Raw genomic sequence first — 19488 nt, forward strand, 5'->3', positions numbered from 1 at the left:
GCAGGGACTGGGACCACAGCTAGCTCCCGCAGGATGTCAACGCGAGGCGCAGACCTAGGGGGATCATCGTCCTCCGGCATACCAAGGTGGTTGCCTTCGTCGAGACCCCCTAGATCGACGTGGAAACATTCACGACTTGGGCCACAGCCCTCGTCGTCAAGGCTGTGGCCATCATCAGAGCAATCGGAGAGGCAGTAGTCACATGCAGCCATGAAGTCTCGCATGGCACTAGGATTACCGAGCCCAGAGAAATCCCAACCAGAGTCGGGCTCGTGATCTTCCTCGGAACCCAGGGACCCGTAGGTCGAGACGGCCGTCAGTCGGTCCCAGGTTGACCACATATGGTACCCCGGAAGGTTAGGATATGCCTTTATGAAAGCGTCCACCGAAGCGGGGTCGCTTGGTGGATCGAAGCTGAATCTAAAAGGCACAGGGTGGAAAACGGACGGTACCTCTTGATCGACGAACGGTGACGAAGTCGCGTAGGGGACGGACTGCACCGTTGTCTCAGGTACGAGGCTAACGCCCAGCAAGTCCTCCACGAGGGTGCTGGCGTCATCTATCCGCTTGGGGTTGGCACGTTGCGGGGAAACAACACTCGCTGTCGTCCCGGGCGCGAGGTCAATGCCTGACATGTCCCCCGCTGGGGTGCCGGCGCCGTCGACTCGCTCGACGGCTGGTGAGGTGTCGCCTCCTGCTTGGCCACGGTTGCCCCGCCTCCTTCTCCTGCGGTGAGGAAGGCGGTGGGACAGACCCGGATGCTGCTCTTCCGCCACGGGGGGAAGACGTCGTCGATTCCGCTGCCGCCGGGCGGGCTGACGGCCGCCATTGTCGCCGTCGTGCGGCGGAGGAAGGAGTACCATGTCGTAGCTGTCGTCGAGGGACATGAACTCGAGACTCCCGAAACAAAGCAGCGTCCCGGGCTGAAGAGGTTGCTGGAGACTACCCATCTGGAGCTCGACGGGAAGTTGTTCATCAACACGCAGCAGGCCCCTACCTGGCGCGCCAACTGTCGGCGTTTTGACCCCGGGGGGTCCCTGGACCGACGAGTAAATTGTCGATGCGTGTCCCAGCCCAGATGGGTCGACGCGAGATGGAACACAAGGGGGAAGAGAATCGCGGCTCGTGTTATCCTGCGCCCAGGGCGGATGCGCTTGCAGTAGGGGGTTACAAGCGTTCGCGAGGGAGAGAGAGAGAGCCTATTCGTCAGCCCATCCTCCCGCGCGACCACCCTCTCATACGAGGGCCCTGGACCTTCCTTTTATAGATGTAAGGAGAGGGTCCAGGTGTACAATGAGGGTGTAGCAATATGCTAACGTGTCCGGCAGAGAGGAGCCAGAGCCCTATGTACATGCCAACGTGGCTGTCGGAGAGGTGCTAGAGCCCTATGCATGCGATGTCGTGGCCATCGGAGGAGCGCTTGAGCCCTGTAGAAGCACAGCTGTCGGGGCTGTCGGGACCTTGCTGACGTCCCCTTGCTTCCGTAGGGGGCTGAGAACCACCGTCGTCATGGGCGCACGCGGGGTGCCATCATTACTTGTTTACCGGGGCGAGCCAGATGGGACACCGGTCTTGTTCCCCGTAGTCTGAGCTAGCTAGGGGTAGGGTAATGATGATCCCCCCTGTGGCGTGGTCGGTCCGAGCCCAAGGTCGGGCGAGGCGGAAACTCCTCCTAAGGCCAAGGTCGGGGTTGGGTGAGGACGCGATTCCTTCTGAGGTCAGGGCTGAGGTCGAGCCCTGGGGTCGGGCGAGGCGGAGACCATCCTCTAAGGTCGAGGCCGAGCCCTGGGGTTGGGCGAGGCAGATTCCATCTTCCGAGGCCGAGGCGGGGGCCGAGCCCTGGGGTCGGGCGAGGCGGAGACTTATCCTGAGGTCGAGGCCCAAGGTCGGGCGAGGCGGAGCTTCCTGTGGCGCCTGAGGCTAGGCTTAGCTGCTGTCAGCCTCATCTTGGCAGGTGGCACAGCAGTCGGAGCGGGGCAGGCGGCGCTATTTTCCTGTCAGGTCAGTCAGTGGAGGGGCGAAGTGACTGCGGTCACTTCGGCTCTGCCGATTGAGGAACGTGCATCAGGATAAGGTGTCAGGTGATCCTCGCATTGAATGCTCCTGCGATACGATCGGTTGGCGAGGCGATCTGGCCAAGGTTGCTTCACTGCGAAGCCTGCCCGAGCTGGGCCTCGGGCGAGTCGGGGGTGCGCCCGTTGCTTGAGGAGGCCCTCGGGCGAGGCGTGAATCTGTCTGGGACTACTGTTCCCGCCCGAGGCTGGGCTCGGGCGAGGCGAGATCGCGTCCCTTGAGTAGACAAAGCCTTGACCTGAATTGCGCCCATTAGCCTCTACAGTTTGCGCTGATGGTGATTACCAGCCGAGTTTAGGAGTCTTGGGGGTACCCCTAATTATGGTACCCGACAGCAAGTGTCCTCAGACCTATCATGTCCTATTTACTTTATAATTCACTGTCCCACATTACATTATTGAAAACCTAAGGATTGACTAGTATGTATCTACTTATCCTTGTTTAACTTTTGGGTTATCATGGTTAGCTTTATGTTATTTCTTTACTTTAATCAATGATCATGATGTGAATATTATGATACGATGATGTTATCTCGATGATGTTCTCGTGATACTTTAGGGGACTCAGGTTGTTTCCTGAGTACCTCTCCGTAAGGACCTATTTGGGGGAGTGACAACCCGGGATAACAGCGCAACCATGAGGGTGGAATGAGACGCCCTTAGCTGATTAATTAGAGGAACTAGAGGAGTAGTTGGCTTCGTCGTAGGGCCGTCAATGGGGTCTGGGCACAATAGTTGCTATGTCGAGGCTGCTCGATTTGGTTTTGTTAGTCACCCTTCCTTTGGAGAGATGTACTGTGTTTATCAAACTAGAGAAACCTAATGGGCAGCTATGACCTCTAGGGAATCTTTATGAAGGCTACGTAGTGATACGCTGCTAGGTCACCTTGGTAGTGATCAATGGGAAGGCTAGAACCCCGGGCAGAACGGGAATCATGACTTGTGGGTAAAGTGTGCGACCTCTGCTGAGTGTTAGAAACTGGTATATCAGTCATGCTCACGGTTAAGAGCGACCTTGGGATCCTCTTTGATTAGAAGAACTTTGGTTACTTTTATGATGATTAATGATGATGGTATAATTATGATCTCTGGTATTTCCTCTTGGAGGGAGTACATTTGGGTAATAACTGGGTTTATTACTAAAATTTGGCTCTACTAGTAGTAATAAATACTTGACCAACTAAAAGCAACTTCTTAGCCTTAACTCCACATACATCTAGTCCACTTTAGCCAAACATGACATTTGCTGAGTACGTTGATGTGTACTCACCCTTGCTTTACAAACCACCCACCCCAGGTTGTCCCCACTGTACTCAGTGCTCAGGAGGTGATGCTGGCAACATGTAGGACTTTGAGGAGTTCTAGGACTACGACGAGTTTTGGTTTATTTTAGTGGCAAACCCCCAGTCAACTGCATGTGAAGGCCTTATCTTCTACGTTTCGTATTTTCGCACTTTGATGTTAATGACTATGTTATAGACTCAGTGGATGTCTTTGATATCTTGTTGTAATAAAGTACTTTTCCGCTATTTACTTTGAGCAATGTGTAATGATGTCCAATTATGTAATCGTTGTGTACGTGAGTTTCTGATCCTGACACGTACATGGTTCGCATTCAGTTTGCCTTCCAAAATCGGGTGTGACAGATCCACAGGAGGGTTTGCTGTTTTCTTGGGCTCGAACCTAGTGTCATAGAGTGCACGAAAACAACCTACTGTATCTAGATCAAGTATAGAAGCTGAATATAATGCCATTGCTAATACAACTGCAAAAATTATGTGGATACAAATACTTCTACAAGAGCTTGGTATTGATTCTCCTCGAGCTACTAAGTTATGGTGTGATAACATTGGAGCTAAGTATCTCTATGCAAATCCTATGTTTCATGCAAGAACTAAACACATAGAAGTTGATTATCATTTTCTAAGAGAACGAGTTTCTAGAAGATTACTCGATATTGACTTTGTTCCTTCTAGCGACCAAATTGCAGATGGTTTTACGAAACCATTGCCTGCAAGACAGTTGGAGAACTTCAAGCACAATCTCAACCTCGCTCGGTTAAGATTGAGGGAGGGTGTTAGATAAAATAGTTTGGTTGTTATCTATGTAAATCCATGTAAACAGTAACAACCTGAGATAAGTATGCCACAAGATAAGCCTTCGCATGTTAGTTTAGATTTAGTTGCTGGGCTATCTTTGGCCATGCATTCCGGTGGTTGCAGATTGCAATCCTTGGCGCATTTGTCGTCTATATATAACACTGTCGGCGTTTTGGACCCACGAGGACCCTCAACCGACTAGTGAATTTGACGCTGCGTGTCCCTGCCTAGATGGGTTGATGCAAGATGAAACACAAGTGGGAGGATGAGGCTTATATTATCTTGCACCGGGGTGCTTGTAGTAGGGGTTACAAGCGTCGCGAGAGAGAGGGTTCGGCCTTGAGGTGAGCCGTCTGAGTTAGCCTCCCTTGCATGTCCTAGGAAGACCTGGACATCCCCTTTTATAGATACAAGGAGATGGTCCAGCTGTACATGGGGGTGTAGCTATGTGCTAACGTGGCCGACGGAGAAGTACTTGAGCCCTGTAGAAGTGCAGCTGGCGGTGCGGCCTGGGTCCTGCTGACGTTTCTTTGCCTTCATAGAGAGCTGAGAACAATCAACGTCATGGACACATGCAGGGAACCATCATTACCTGTTATTGGAGTAATTTGATGTGACACCGGTCTTGTTCCTTCGCAGCCTGGGGTGGCTAGCTAGGGGCAGGGAAATGATGTATCTCCTATAGCGTAGTCGGTCCAAGGCCGAGGTCGGGCGAGGCGGTGACTTCTCCTGAGGCCGAGGCTGAGGTCGGGTGAGGCGGTGACTCCTCCCGAGGCCGAGGCTGAGGTTGGGCGAGACGGGGACCTTCCCCTGAGGCCGAGGCCTGGGTTCGGGCGAGGCGGAGCTCCCTGTTGTGCCCGAGGCTGAACTCGGGAGAGGCCGCGACTTACTGTTGTTAGTCTTACCCTTGTGGTTGGCACAGTAGTCGGAACGGGGCGAACAGTGTTGTTACCCTGTCAGAACGATCAGTGAAAGGGCGAAGTGACTGCGGTCAATTCGACCTTGCCAACTGAGGCGCGCGTGTCAGGATGAGGTGTCAGGTGATCCCCGCATTAAATGCGCATGCGATACGATTGGTGGTAGGGCGATTCGGCCGAGGTTGCTATACGACAAAGTTTGCTCGAGCTTAGCCTCGGGTGAGCCGGGGGTGTGTCTGCTGGCTGAGGGGACCCTCGGGCGAGGCATGAATCCATTCGGGACTACTGTTCTTGCCCGAGGCTGGGCTCGGACGAGACGAGATCGCGTCTCTTGGTAGATGAGGCTTTTACTTTGAGCTGTTCCTACCAGTCTTTACGGTTTGTTTTAAAGATGTTTTCCAGCCATGCTTAGGAGTATTGGGGGTACCCCTAATTATGGTACCCGACAAACACGAAGGCAGCACACGGTGATGGTGTATCTATTTCCACTAATACTTCTGCGCCTCTGATTTCTTTCACGCCAGTCGCCAGTATATACACTTAGGCTCATGATTCTACTGTTTTAGAGGGCAAAAATAGAAACTAAATGTCGTTTCTTTGCTTGGACTTTGCTACACAGGAGAATTCTCACCGCAAACAATTTATTGCGTAGAGGTTGACTGCATGACCCAATTTGCAAGCTATGCAAACAGGACCCAGAAACTATTGATCACCTTTTTAAGGATTGTGAGTTCACTAGGGAGGTCTAGGACCTTTTACTGCGTTGTTTCCGTCGCAATGCTCTCCAAGCTGTCGTCCATCAAGGATCGTTGTATAAAGGAACAATTGGATTTATACCATTAAAAGATCCAAATTTTAGATATATACCATGGACCCCACATGTTATTGACTCATGTGGACCCACATGTAAGTGAGATAGTAATGGTATGGATCTAAAGTGGTGATCTTTTAATGGTATGGATCCAAATTTCCCTTGTATAAATGGTGGAAAAGGGTTAAGCTAAAGATGGTGAAGCAAGAACGTAGAAGTTTTGATGGTCTCACTATCTGTTTTTTGTGGGAGATTTGGAAATAAAGGAATTTTTCATAATTTTGAGAAGCCGGCATCGACAATTGCCTGTCTCATCAAAGAGGTCATGTCCTTGCAGCGAGCGGCTGCTACTTTTTGAGCGTTAGTGAGTGTTGAGAGTCTTTTTCAGGGTAGTGCCGCTAAAAACTGAGACCATGTACAAAATTATTGAATAGAGGCCCTTATCATAAAATCACTAAAATATAAAAATTATAAAAACATAAATACCGTAATGTATTACATAGAAATGGAGTTTATGAAAATTATACCTATTTAACTTTTGGTTATATAAATTTTACTTGAACAATTTTATTTTCTTTGTGTTCCTTGCAATAAATCCTTAATGGTATGATCATATTCAATCTTATCCAGCAATCCACTCTCAAAGCTTTTAGTAACCTGAATCATATTTTCATAGACTAATTGGTCAAAAACATGACATCGATAATTGGACCTTAAAATATTATAATATTTAATACACATGTATACAAGATAAATAGAATAATCAATAAATTTTTTTAACAAAGTTAGCAGATAAATATACATGTATACTGTAAGATGTTAGAGGTACCTTATGATTTGAACACTTTGTTTTTCCTAAATATCAAGACACAAAGCGAGCGACTGAGGAAGATCGTTGTTGCTGCGCTGGCTGCCTACCGCTAGGGATGAAAACGGTCGGGAACGGTCGGTAAAATACCTCTACCGTTTTCATTTTCATATTTAACTTGTGGGACGAAAACGAAAACGGGATATATCGGTAACGAAAATGAACGGGATAAATACGGGAATCGAAAACCGATACGATCCGGTCGGGTTAAAGCCGAAATCGGTCGGGAACCGGTATTTTGTTCGGTAAAATCACACCATAAAACCATATATTCAAAACTTAACAACAAATATAAAAAATTGTAAAACACAAGTCTTAATTAAACATAGATAAAAGCCATATAAATCCGGAGCACACATAGTTTAATGTAGCACATAAGTGATAAGTCTTGGGCTCTTAGCTAACATAAGAAGCCATATAAGTCTATTAGCACACATGACACAATATAAAGTTTAAAACACATATTCATTATCACTTGCTCACATTTGCTCACATCTGAATCACTTAGCATGCATAGACTATTACAACCAAGGCTCATCTGCTCACATCTGTCAAGAAATATAAGAAATATAAGACACATTGCTCATAGAGAGGAGCCACTTGCTACGTCTTCATTATTCTTATAAAATTCTAGTGTGTCTTCATCCTGTTAATACACATACATTCTCATGATTAAATACACATACATTCTTCATCCTGTCGTGTCGTGTTGGTGGCTTGGTGCTGCGAGGAGCCATGGGCTGTGGAGGCTGTGAGAGAGCGGCAGAGTGTGGACTGTGGTACGGTTGGGACCTGGGAGAGAGCGCGGCAATGTGTGGACTGTGGCAGAGGCTGACCGGCGTGGAGGCTGGCAGGAGCCACGGGTCCGTGGCCTCTGGAGACTGGAGCAGACGAGTAGTGGAGGGATGGCCGGATGGGTGGATGGTGGCGTGCTAGCCCGATTCATTTATCACGGGCCGTGCTCGGGCCGGCCCATTAGGCACGGCCCAGACTTTCAGGACTAGTGTGGTGCCTGGTGCGGCTGGCCGGCTGAGAGACAGGGAGAGAGCAGGCGAGACGCGTCGGCGTGTGGTGCGGCTGGCCGCCTGGGAGAGAGCAGGCGCCAGGCGAGACGCGTCGCTAGCCACTAGGTTAGGCTTTTCTTACATGGGCTGGGCCTCAAAGTGATTATGGATTGGAGTTGGAGCTGGCTATATTGCCCCGAATTAGAAAATACGGTAACAAAACGGGATCATCCCAATTAAAAACGGGATCCCGGTGAAACGGTCGGAAAACCAGCTCTACCGTTTCCGTTTACCGTTTTGTATATCCCATTTTCGTCTCGTTTTCGTTTTTCGCATCGGGTTCGAAATCGATCGGGACAAAACTAACAAAATCGGTTATACGATAACGGTCGGTACGAGATTTTCCCATCCTACTTTCATCCCTACCTACCGCTGGACCATGAACGAGTGTAGTGTAGACGACATGATCACGATGCGTACTGGTGGCAGGCGAAACGAATGTGTGTGATCCATCGCTCGTCGGGCAGGAGCGCGACGGGCGCTTGGCAGCATGCGAAAGTGTTGAACGGTAGGAGAAACCAAGAAATGATTAAAGAAAGACACATTCGGCCTGATTGGTTGCCGGCAGCATCTGCGCCGGGCTTACACGAGCATGTACCGGTTGAGTCGCTCATATTTGGCATCTGGACGCATGCAGGCTAATAAGTGTAAAAAAGCCTTGTCTGCAGCCGCGTGTACAGGCTCCGACAGTGCTGTGCAGCCAACCAATCAAAGGCACAAGCCCAGTCAACGCATGGGGGGATCGTGGGCGCCAGGGGCTAGGTAACCAATCATGAGGATTGTGTCCGTCCTAGGCCGCACGCGGCAGGATTTACTTTCTAGTTTATAATAATCTAATTAACATTACTAATGGGTCATACATGAAAAGGTGAGGCCCAAAGAAACGGGGGCCTGTTCAGCCGAAACTGGTTTGTGTACGGGCCTGGTCGTTTCCCTTTGGGCGTGAAGTTTGTTTTGGGTGTGTGGCTATCGTTCCCTTTATTTCTCTTCCATACCAAATAAAATTTTAGCACGGCAATTCTCATGCCGTGTTTTCAAAATACTGTGAGAAGAAGAATAACCAATATGATAGAAAATAACAAACTTCTAAATCTTTGAGCATAGATTATAATTTGTATCGAAAAGATGGCAGGTTTCATCCATAAATGTTGCGGAAATACATATACATTTATAGCTGTATCACACCTTTGGTTCTCATCATCATAAAACCGATGTTGCTCATGAATTATGATACAGATAAAGACCAGCTGCTAAAGTGTAAGAACCTCCATAACAACTATGTACAGGAATATGTCTCATAAACAAATGAGGATCCTAAAGTTTTGAGTCAGCTCTTGACCTTACTGGTGGGGTTAGGTCAGATTCAGGACGCTCTTCAAAATAGAGCTGTCTCTGTCTCCCAGTAGTAAAGGTAAAATGGTCGACAAGACAGGATACATTATATTTATTACGCATTGATTTACAAGAAACGGACTCAGGTGATTTCACAAAACTTTCCTAACCTACAGATTACCCTTCTACTTTACAATAATTGGATAGTCACTGAGACATCAAATACCGCTGCAGGCATTCCTTTATATTCTGAAAGTTCACAGGCTTAGATATGTAGGAATCCATGCCTGCAGCAAGGCATTCCTCGGAACTCTCTGCGAATGAATTTGCTGTCATCTGCAATGCATTAGTTGATTTTACACGGTTAGACAATGTAAAAAAAACCTAGGGTTGGAAGTATACAATTCATCTTATGTGAGGATTCTATTTGCATGATCAAGAAAATACAAAGGAGTAAAATGCACCAGAGATTCCTAGTATTGACATACTTCTCTAAAAGATACTCTCCTCTAAAAATTTCTCTCATGTATATCACATTCCTCTCCTCTCTAACAACGACCTCTATATCTCGTTCTCTATAAGTCAAAGATCCATATTAGAAACGTATTTTGCTCTACATTATTGTATGTACGTATTTATCATACCCTAAAATGTCTAACACATATTTTAGTTTTGTTTAATCTATTGTCGAAAATATAAAAATGGATTGAGAAGAGGAGAGAGAGTCTATATATATAGAAGATGGAGTGTCCTCTATATTTAGAGGAGATATGATAAAGAGCAGCACCATAGCTCATGTGAGAATGATCACGACCGGGGCTGAACCTTAGACCTATCCTTTAACGTGGGAAAGAATAAGGTTCTTTTGACCGCATCCTAAAATTCGCTTTCACAGAAAGTCTAGACCTGATGAGTGCTACTAGAGCCAACTAACAAAATTAGCTATATGCCCATTCGCCATCACACTAATTAACACATTTTGTTGCATGGGATGCAACCATGACAGACACCCTATATGCAGTATACAGGAGTACAAGATAACAACTACGACCATAGGGATGTGTAGTGGAGCATGGGAACATCTCAGGCTCCATGCAAGCACGTAAAATATGTAATTACTTCCTGATAACGGTAATCTAGACCTCAAGGGACACATTAAACTTGAAGGCCCTAGATAAGCATTTTAAAAGTATCACCACAAAACAAGTTTAAGGACCGCCAATGTATTTTTCTCGACTGCAAGTAAAGCTGACAAAGAGATCTTAGTTGATATGAGTCTAGAATTTAGTGTAACTGTAAACCTACCGCAATTATTGGAACTCTTTGCCCTTGCTTTTTTGCATGTGCACAATCTGATGAAATAACTGAGCCAGTTATCATCCGATTGTCTTCAGGCTTTACAGAAACGTCCCAACAGCCGGTATTCTCAAAATAACGGATATGTTTAGTGGCTTGTAGGCCATCCATTTCTGGCATGTGAACATCCTGTAAAGCAGAAACCAATAGCATTTTAATTAGAGTGGAAGTAAAATGTCTGTAATATATTATAAACATTTTCACTTGGTTTGTGAAGCTATCCTGGCATACTAATATTGATATCACACCACGAGGTGATTGAGATTTAAAACGTTGTTTTTGTTAAGGTAATCAAGGACTACAGAGCCAACACTTGCACCGGTTCACTGGTGTGATGGGAAAGTAACCATTGGGAATAACAAGGATAATCCATGAAGCTTAGAAGAAATCTGAACGAGTGCCAAGCCAATCAATCATTAATATAACCCTTTCATGATTGAACGTGTGCCAAGCCAATCAATCATTAATAATTTAATATAACCCTTGCCTATAGTTAAACTCATCAATGTGTATCATTAATTTAAAAAATACAGAGTATTTCTTTGCTTATTTAAAACGAATGAACACTTGACACACTGCTTGAAATCAGCTGTTTGGTCACAAATTTGATGCAGGATTAGCATCCTCAGGGTATTACTTCTGAATCTTATACTTCCTCCGTCCACATGATTTAGTCGTTTTAGATTTATCCTAAGTCAAACTATTTGAACTTTGACCAACAATATATATAAGATTAAATTATTTTAAACTAAAATAATTATATATTATGGTAGTTGAAGTCATGATGAATCCAATAACTTATGAAACATCTGATATAACCGGTCAAAGTTGATAGTGATTGATTTAGGATAAACCCAAAACGACTAATTCATGTGGACGAAGGAAGATGTTGAGATGAGGTAACTGGGAACTAAGTGACACTACACAAGGATGACATGATGAAAACATAAATAATCAGAAGTAATAATAACTAATAAGCATGTAACACTTATACTTTCATGATTGAAAACAGTTCTAGCTGTACCATCAGAATAAGATCATATTGATGCTGTTGTACTGCACGGATTGCTTGCATCCCATTATTTACGATATCTATTCCATGGCCCAGCTGCTCCAGCATTGATTTTGCTACTATTATGTTGACCTTGTTATCTTCAACTAGCAGGATCTTTGCTTTATTGCCGATTGGAGAACACTTTGGTTTCTTGTGGAGTGATTGTTCTTCAAGAACTTTGCACGCAGCAGCACCTGAAACAGATACCAAGTCTCCTCGGGAACTGGAAACCCGTTCAGCTTGACTATTCAGCTCAAGGACCATTGCATTATCAGGTTCTTCAGCTGTGCTCCTAACACTAGCACCATTCGGTTGGTGAGCAGTACAGGTATTTGTAAAGTTATGCTCTGTTGATGAGAAACCATTTGAGAACAATTTGCGGTCATGTGATATGTCAGGCGGATCATAGCACATAAGCTTGGCGCCGATTAACTTCGTGTTGTTCATTATTGAAACTCCAGGAGACAGAAGAGAAGCTCTCATTTGTGGCTTGAAAAAGAAAGAACCTTCTATATCACTATTTGCAGAATCATTCTGAGAACTGTGCATTTCGTCGGGATCATCACTATGCTCATCTTTTACAGGGATTTTACAAGGCAGCACAAATGTAAATGTTGATCCTTCATTCTCTTTGCTGACCACTGTCAGAGTACCACCCATCAACTCCACCTAAATCATTATAGAAACACACATTTTTATCAGTTGCCATGGGGCTGCTTTAAGTTACAACCTACACCTAAAGTTACAGGTGTTACTGTTGTATCTCTAGTTATCTCTGTCCCATGTATGCATAAGTACTATTACTTATCTGAATTCCATGTATGCATAAGTACCATTACTAATCTGAGTTCCATGTATGATAACTATTCTCAGAAAGAAAATTGCAAAATAAAACGAGCACCATTATACAATATTGTGTCCTTAAAATGCATCAATGCATGGGAACTGAAGTTCATACCAACTGCTTGCAGATTGCAAGGCCAAGCCCTGTCCCACCATACTTCCTCGCATGATCAGCACTAGCTTGCATATACCTCTTGAACAGCAACGGTAAGGACTTCTCTGCAGGTGGCAAGATGTTGAAATAATTAGAAACAAAGCCAAACATGTAGCAAGTTTTATATATAGTTTTTCGATTAACTGATATACGGAGAAGATGATTATGCAATAGATAATAGAAAAATGTCAGGAAATACCTGGTATTCCTATTCCAGTGTCATATACATCACAGCGAAGCCAAACGACTTCCTCTCCCTCAATATCCTCCTTGAAATTTTCGCATGTTGGAACACCATTCTGAAAAGCATCTTCATGTTTCGAGCAATGCAAAGTATCTTTATCACAGTTTCTTGTAGAGACAGCAGCAGTTTCTGCAGCAGTAATTGCTGTCCCAGAATACGCTCGCTTATGAATTTTCCCAATCTCTATTTTGCATCCTAGTTGCTTCTCATGTACGACCTGAAGATTTATTCCAACTTTCCCTTCATGTGTAAACTTGACTGCATTGCTGCAATGATTAAAATTACCAAATAATGTCAGACTCCAGGACACATATTTTCATTATATACACGTAAATGAGTTTCATCAACCCCTTTAAGCTGAGTACCAGACTATATGCCTATGAAGCCCATACCTGATCAAGTTGGTCAGAATTTGCCGAATCCTTAGCACATCACCAATAACCTACACCGATACATTAGAAAATAAATGATTAATGAATGTATCATTTTGCATCCAGCTGAATACCTAAATTCCCAAAAGTATCTCCTCCTAAGAAAATACTTCTAACTTGTAACATGTAAATCATTTTCTATCTAAAGGCAATTTGATCTCAGTTTGTAGAATTGTAGATACATGAAATCAGAAAACCTCAATAGCATAGACAAGCATAAAGGATAGGTAATCCTCTTTACCTCCACTGGAACATCATCACCTATGCACCCTACAAGGGTCAATTCCTTCTTCAGAGAAGCCGCAGCAGTTTGCAGTACATGTTTAACTACTTCCCTTGGTCTAAATGTAGTAGATTCTAGTTTCATAGCCCCTGAAATGATGGTGTAAACAAACATTTCAATTTAGGGGATGGAATAACATAACTAATCTAATAATTAATGCAGCACCAAACTAGTTTGAAACCAGTACTGAACCACTTTGGTCCTATGAATCATTCTTAACTTATTTGCAGAGCATAATAAGCAAAACGACACTCAATTCATATTTGTATGTCTCTGCAGCAAGTGTTTAATATAGAAATTTCTATAAACCACTTGATACCAAGAACTTATAAATAGCTCAATACGCTGAAGTATATGATTTGAAATAAAGAAATACCTGACTCCACTTTGGAAAGATCAAGGATGTCATTGATCAGCTGCAATACAAGGTCTCCAGAGGATAACATAACTTCTAGCAACTGATGCTGTTCTTTATCCAGTTTGGTAGTTGCAAGAATTTCAGCCATGCTAAGAACACCCGAAAGAGGAGATCTGATCTCATGGGACATGGTAGCTAGCATTTGTTTTGCTCGCATTGTTTCCTCTGTAATGTGAATGTTAAGAAAGTGTTCAGTATCCCAGTCTAGCATAAGTGCATCAAAAGAGTATTGTAACAACATGCAGACCTGTTATGTGAAGAGATCTGCTAAGTTCAGTTTCCTTGGCATTTTGGACAGCTTCCCTCACCCTTATGTCTGCCATTTTCTCTCTTCTTTTGACCTAATGTGCAAAGAAGAAGATTAATTGCCATTCAAAAGCATGAAATCAAATGCAGAACATCATGCCGTGGGTGAAAACAGATTTTTTTTCATGCAGGATATAACATGTGAAAAACACCCTCAGAAAAATAGTTGTATGCTCAACTCAAGGCACCAATATTAAAAATCAAAATCGTTAACATATCTGTGGAATAATAGCAACTAAAAGTTTACTATTGGTCACTTGTGCTAGTAACAAGCCAATAAAAATATATACTACATCCTGAACATTTGGGAAATATCATGCCCCCTTTTGTGGTAGTGAAATTTTAGCATGCAGTTCTAGGTATGATATTATACATCTATTAGGAGACTCACAAGAATTATATAGTACCATATTTTACCAAAAAAATATAATTGTACTAGTGCACACTACACCAAAGAGAAACGAAGAATCATACAGCTAGTGCCAATATTAGAGCCCCCACAATGATAATATCAGAATTTCCAATATCCAGAAGCAAAGGGAATCAAAGGTACATCATAAGAGGTTTAAATTCATAAAGGTACCTGATCTGTTATGTCCATTGCAACATAATTCACACCAATCGCTTCCCCACCTTTGCTGAAAACTGGCTCAATGTATGTCACAAATGTCTTTGCCCCAAACATTGGTGTATTAAACGCAAATTCTCTTTTAGTTGCTATCCCCGAGGCCATAACTTCTCGCTTGACACTATTCATCTCTTCTATACCCTCACCTGACAATATCTCATAGTCTGTCTTACCAATAACATCCTGATAAAAATGATATGCTTCAGACAAAGTTGCAACTTATTAAAAGTACTAGAACATCAAATTCTCACGAAATGCTTGTTTATGGCCAATGTTCATAGCCATTGCATATTCTAACCGGACAGTAACATGCAATGTAAAGGTGTCAAAATTACCTCATCAGCAAGTGTTGGATAGTGGTTAAATATGAAACGGTATCGTAAATCTGCATCCTGAAAAGAACAATATATGGGTAATCTATACCTTGCTATAAAAGTGTGTGTTCAATGATCCAAGCTGTGCCCTATTTGAAAAAACATCTCAGAACATACCTGATGAGCAATAACAATAGGAGCGCTTTGTAGAACCAAGTGCAAGAAGTAATCAGCGCGTTTTAGCATTCCAGAGAATTCCTCAGCTGGTGTGTGCGACTGCAGATTCTTTATATTTTCCTCCAATTTCTCAACTAACGAACGCTCCCTTTGGATGCTTTCCTCAAGTTTTTCCTCTAACTTAGTTGCCCGCTCTTTCCAGTAGGAAACACTGTCATGATCTGCATCTATATTAGTCTCTCTACTACGAGAAAGATCGTCATTCTTTTTGCTAGGTCGCTTCCACTCATCTTCATAAACTTCATCCAGTATTGGTACATGCCGTTTTACAGCGTAATAACTCTCATCCTGAAAACGTTGCTCCTCCAAGATTTGTTGCTTATTTTGTTCAATCTCTTTCCTTTGTTGGCAGAGAAGGCCAAGCTCTTCCTCCAGAAGTCGAGCAGCATTGGCTCTCTTATATTCCCAGTGCTTCATAAAGTATTGCATCTGAGAAACACCTTTCTCAGAATTTGCCATTTCCATAAGCCGCTGAAAGTCCACATGAACAGGCTTTTCATCAAACTTCACATCCTTGAAAGCATCTTGGTCCTTCCTAAACTTTTCCATTCTGAACTGCCTCTGGTGTTTGTCTCCTATATTCTCGGGCCACATTGATTGTGCAACCTCATCCTCAGGTTCAGCTAGGTAGTCGTCCCCCATCTTTCTCGATAATCAGCACGGTTTTCCGATCACATTGAAATTTACTCAAACATCAGTTGACTGTTGAACCCAACAGATGATGTTGCTGATTATAGCTGATAACATTAATCCATGGCCGAAATTTCAATGCTCCTTGTTCTCTGAGAATGATATAATCCGTAGCATAACAGTTTCACTGACTAACCAATGAGAGAGAGATAATCGGAAGCTGCTTCTTATCTGCGTATACATTCCATTTGCAGCTCAGTACCAAATTAAACAAAAGGATGGTATCCTCATGGAGGAGTCAAATGAAACGCTATATACACGATATAGATAAATAGATTGATAAATTTTTCAATGCAAATTAATTGATTACAGAAACTGAAAGGCTGACTGGGGAGCAGACTATGATTAATAGAAAGTTAAGAATGATCAAACAAACAACATATGAGTTCATCAAGATGCCAAAAGGATTTGGCTTTGATGGAACATCTCAACAGAGTAGAAGCTTTGCTCAAGAAAACAAATAACAGCGCACTACCAAAAGCTGACACAAAACTCAGCTTTTAACGGAATTCTAAGCCATAAAGATGGAACCTTCCATTCCCTCAAGGCATACTGGATCATCTTTGGATCAAGGGAAGGATCGGTGAAAAAAAAAGTGCACAACCGAATCCAAGATTCTGGGGTTCTCCGGCTGTGGCCAAAATCAAACACTGCTGAATTACCGAACAAAACTAACTGATGAGTCACTAACACTGAGGTGCAAACCTGACAAAACTAACTTATACCCAACTAAACTGAACCCTCCAGGGGATAACACCCTAGTCTTTACGGATCAACTACGCGGCATACAGCTCACAAAGTCAAACACTTGGCCACCAAAGAAAGGCACCACAAGCTTAACTGAAATCAAGAAACAACGGTACGCCCAACTGGAAAACATACGTCGGAGACCTGATCCGAGTAGGATCCCCTGGTCTGATGGGCTAGACGATCTACCCATTCGACGAAATGCCGAAAAAAGATCAAGTGATCCTGGAGAGCTCAAGATCAAATCTCTCACCGCGCGACGGCCGAGCAAAGTTGGTACGCACGAAAGAGCAATAAAAAAACAGCCAAAACGGAACAGCTGGACTGAATAGCACTACGCCCGCCACCCATCCAACAAAATGCCTGGCCGGCCGGCCAGCACTCCCGATCAATAAACCTCGCGGCACGCAAGCAAGGATCGCCCACCTGGAAGAACAAGGCGCAGCTCGGGGAGACGCCATCCCAGACGAGTCGTCACGGCCTGGACGGACGGAGCAGAACTGAGCTGAGCTGCACGCGAGCACAGGAAGCAGGTGCGGGTCAATGCGACGGGGAGCAGAGCAGGAGCAGAGGCGAGGGCCGGAGGAAGAGGGTGGAGTTTGCAGAGGAGGATCTAATGGCCGCGAGCGGGGCGGGGGCGCAGCGTCCATGTGACGAGAATAGTATAAAATTTGCGCGGGGTGGCGGAGGGGCAGGCTGGGCAGCTGGTGCAAGGAATCGAGCCCGCGGGGGCGGATGGGCCATGTGCGCAGCGAAAAGAATTGCGCAACTGGCGACGCCCTCCGCCCGACTTGTTTAGTCTTCGCTCTCGTGGCTGATTTCTTTTTTCCGTTTCTCGCCGGCCAATCTGGCCGCCGCCCCGTGGTGGTGGTAGTGGTGGGCGCGGAGGGAAGCGACGAGGGGAGGCGGTTAATAAACGCGGCGGGGGAACCGGGCGGACGGGGGAGTTTTTTAAATGATGGCTGCGGTCGTGCGGGGTAACGAGCTCGCCGAGTCAGCCGCCTGAGTGCCTGGTACCATGCTTCTGGAGTTCTGGGCCATGGTCATGGTCTATTGGTCTCATGGACGTCCTAGCTTGGATTTGCGTCCGTATAATGTGACGACGCACAATTATATTTAATACCTATAAAAATAAATTTAATATTAAAGTAAACATATAATTCATATATTAAATATTAGAGTGATAAAAACAAATATTATATTTTATTTTATCTAAAAGGCCAACAAAGTTTATGAGTTCAAAAAGAGTCTAATCTGTTTTTTTATAGCTTGCTCGATCGCTTATTGTCCTTCAGCTAACGAGGTGATACATATGAGAGTCCTGAGTTATGTGTGGCTTTTTGTCGTATTATGTTTGAGTGATTTATCATAACACATATGTTGTGTAACAATCAGTAGCGGACCAAGCTGCTACGCTTAGGGTGTGCCGAAAAAATATAAAAAAAGAAACAAAAAAAACAAAGATCAATAAAACTCGAACCTTGACTGTCAAGTTCAAAAGATAGTATTTACATCACTATGCTAACTAATCTTATATGATCTTAGAGTGTGCCGTGGGCCACATAAACCACCCACTAGGTCCGCCCCTAGTAACAATATATAAGGCCCATTGTTGGACAAGAAGTGGGAGACAAGGATATATTTACGCGTTTTGTATGTGACGTAAGAAATTGGTGCTTTAAAAAGGATAAGGATTATCATATATTTTATTTTTCTAGTTTTACGTCCACTTTCTCTTTGATCAGTTTATAAAAACAATTTCGAGGTATTTTTTACCTTCTAAATATTTATTCCTATGAATTTCCCTTTTTGTTTGCGACAAAAAAGCATCGCTACGAATGTATAGTAGGGTCACAGTCCCGACAACACCCAAATGATTCGTACTACTATACTCCTTGGTCTAACATTGTTTTGTCTGATGCCGAAAATCCGGAAATCATGTGATTTTTATTACAAGGGCCATAAAAACTAACTAGCCCACTATTATCATAATAGAAAATTGAAATACTTTCATAGTTAAACAATTTTGGTGTACTTTTGGCTTACCTAGTAAAAATGAATAATTTTCATCGGTCATAACACAGTTGATGAAAATTATCTAATTTTATCGGTAAAAAGATAACAATTAGTAATTTTCATCAACTATCAGAAACCAGACCAAATATAATAGTGTCAAACAGTAGATGAAAATTAAGTGTTTACACCGTTTGATCGGGCCTCCCTCTTTCTTCCTCCTCTCACTCTACTTGTACGGTATCGTGTCACCACATCGTGATGTCCCCATATTGTCCCACCCAGACAAGCCATGTTGCCCTTGCGATCCTCGCCTCCGCCCTTCTATGTTACCTCTGTCCAAGTTCACTGTGACTTCTAATTTCTATCGGTTGTCCAAGAAATTTATATTTATTAATCTATTAACTATCAATTATTCTTTGATTAATTTAGTAATCGGCATGTATTTTTAGTATATTAATTTGGTAAAGATAATTACAATGAAATATTGAATGATTAATCTTTTAAGTTAATTAGATTGAATATTTTTCTTGTAATAAGTACTAGTATTTAAACAAAATATGGTAGTATAAAATAATTTAATTTAAAAGCATGTACAATATGATGT

The 19488-nt window shown here is 43.7% G+C and overlaps 1 protein-coding gene across 1 annotated transcript; it reads right to left on the reverse strand.

Moving 5' to 3' along the window:
• Window positions 1–8942: 8942 nt before the first annotated feature.
• LOC103638868 (probable histidine kinase 1) lies at window positions 8943–17791 on the reverse strand. Its single transcript, XM_020544106.1, has 13 exons — window positions 17295–17791; window positions 15372–16292; window positions 15216–15272; window positions 14836–15063; window positions 14194–14287; window positions 13905–14111; window positions 13487–13617; window positions 13207–13256; window positions 12770–13080; window positions 12532–12635; window positions 11544–12242; window positions 10469–10648; window positions 8943–9499 (listed from the first exon to the last, which is right to left on the reverse strand). Exons 2-13 carry the CDS (start codon window positions 16071–16073, stop codon window positions 9371–9373), a joined length of 2892 nt encoding a protein of 963 aa, XP_020399695.1. The 5' UTR covers window positions 16074–16292; window positions 17295–17791; the 3' UTR covers window positions 8943–9370.
• Between the last annotated feature and the right edge of the window lie 1697 nt (window positions 17792–19488).

The sequence above is a fragment of the Zea mays genome, chromosome 9 (assembly GCF_902167145.1).
Source record: "Zea mays cultivar B73 chromosome 9, Zm-B73-REFERENCE-NAM-5.0, whole genome shotgun sequence".
NCBI lineage: Eukaryota > Viridiplantae > Streptophyta > Magnoliopsida > Poales > Poaceae > Zea > Zea mays.

What these genes read in the sequence shown, in the direction of transcription:
- LOC103638868 (XM_020544106.1), bottom strand. Translation starts at nt 16,073, where the DNA reads ATGGGGGACGACTACCTAGCTGAACCTGAGGATGAGGTTGCACAATCA. An exon ending in CAATGGACATAACAGATCAG is followed by an intron (nt 14,288 to 14,835) that starts GTACCTTTATGA and finishes TTTGCACATTAG; the next exon opens with GTCAAAAGAAGAGAGAAAAT. An exon ending in AATATGATCTTATTCTGATG is followed by an intron (nt 10,649 to 11,543) that starts GTACAGCTAGAA and finishes TCTGCTTTACAG; the next exon opens with GATGTTCACATGCCAGAAAT.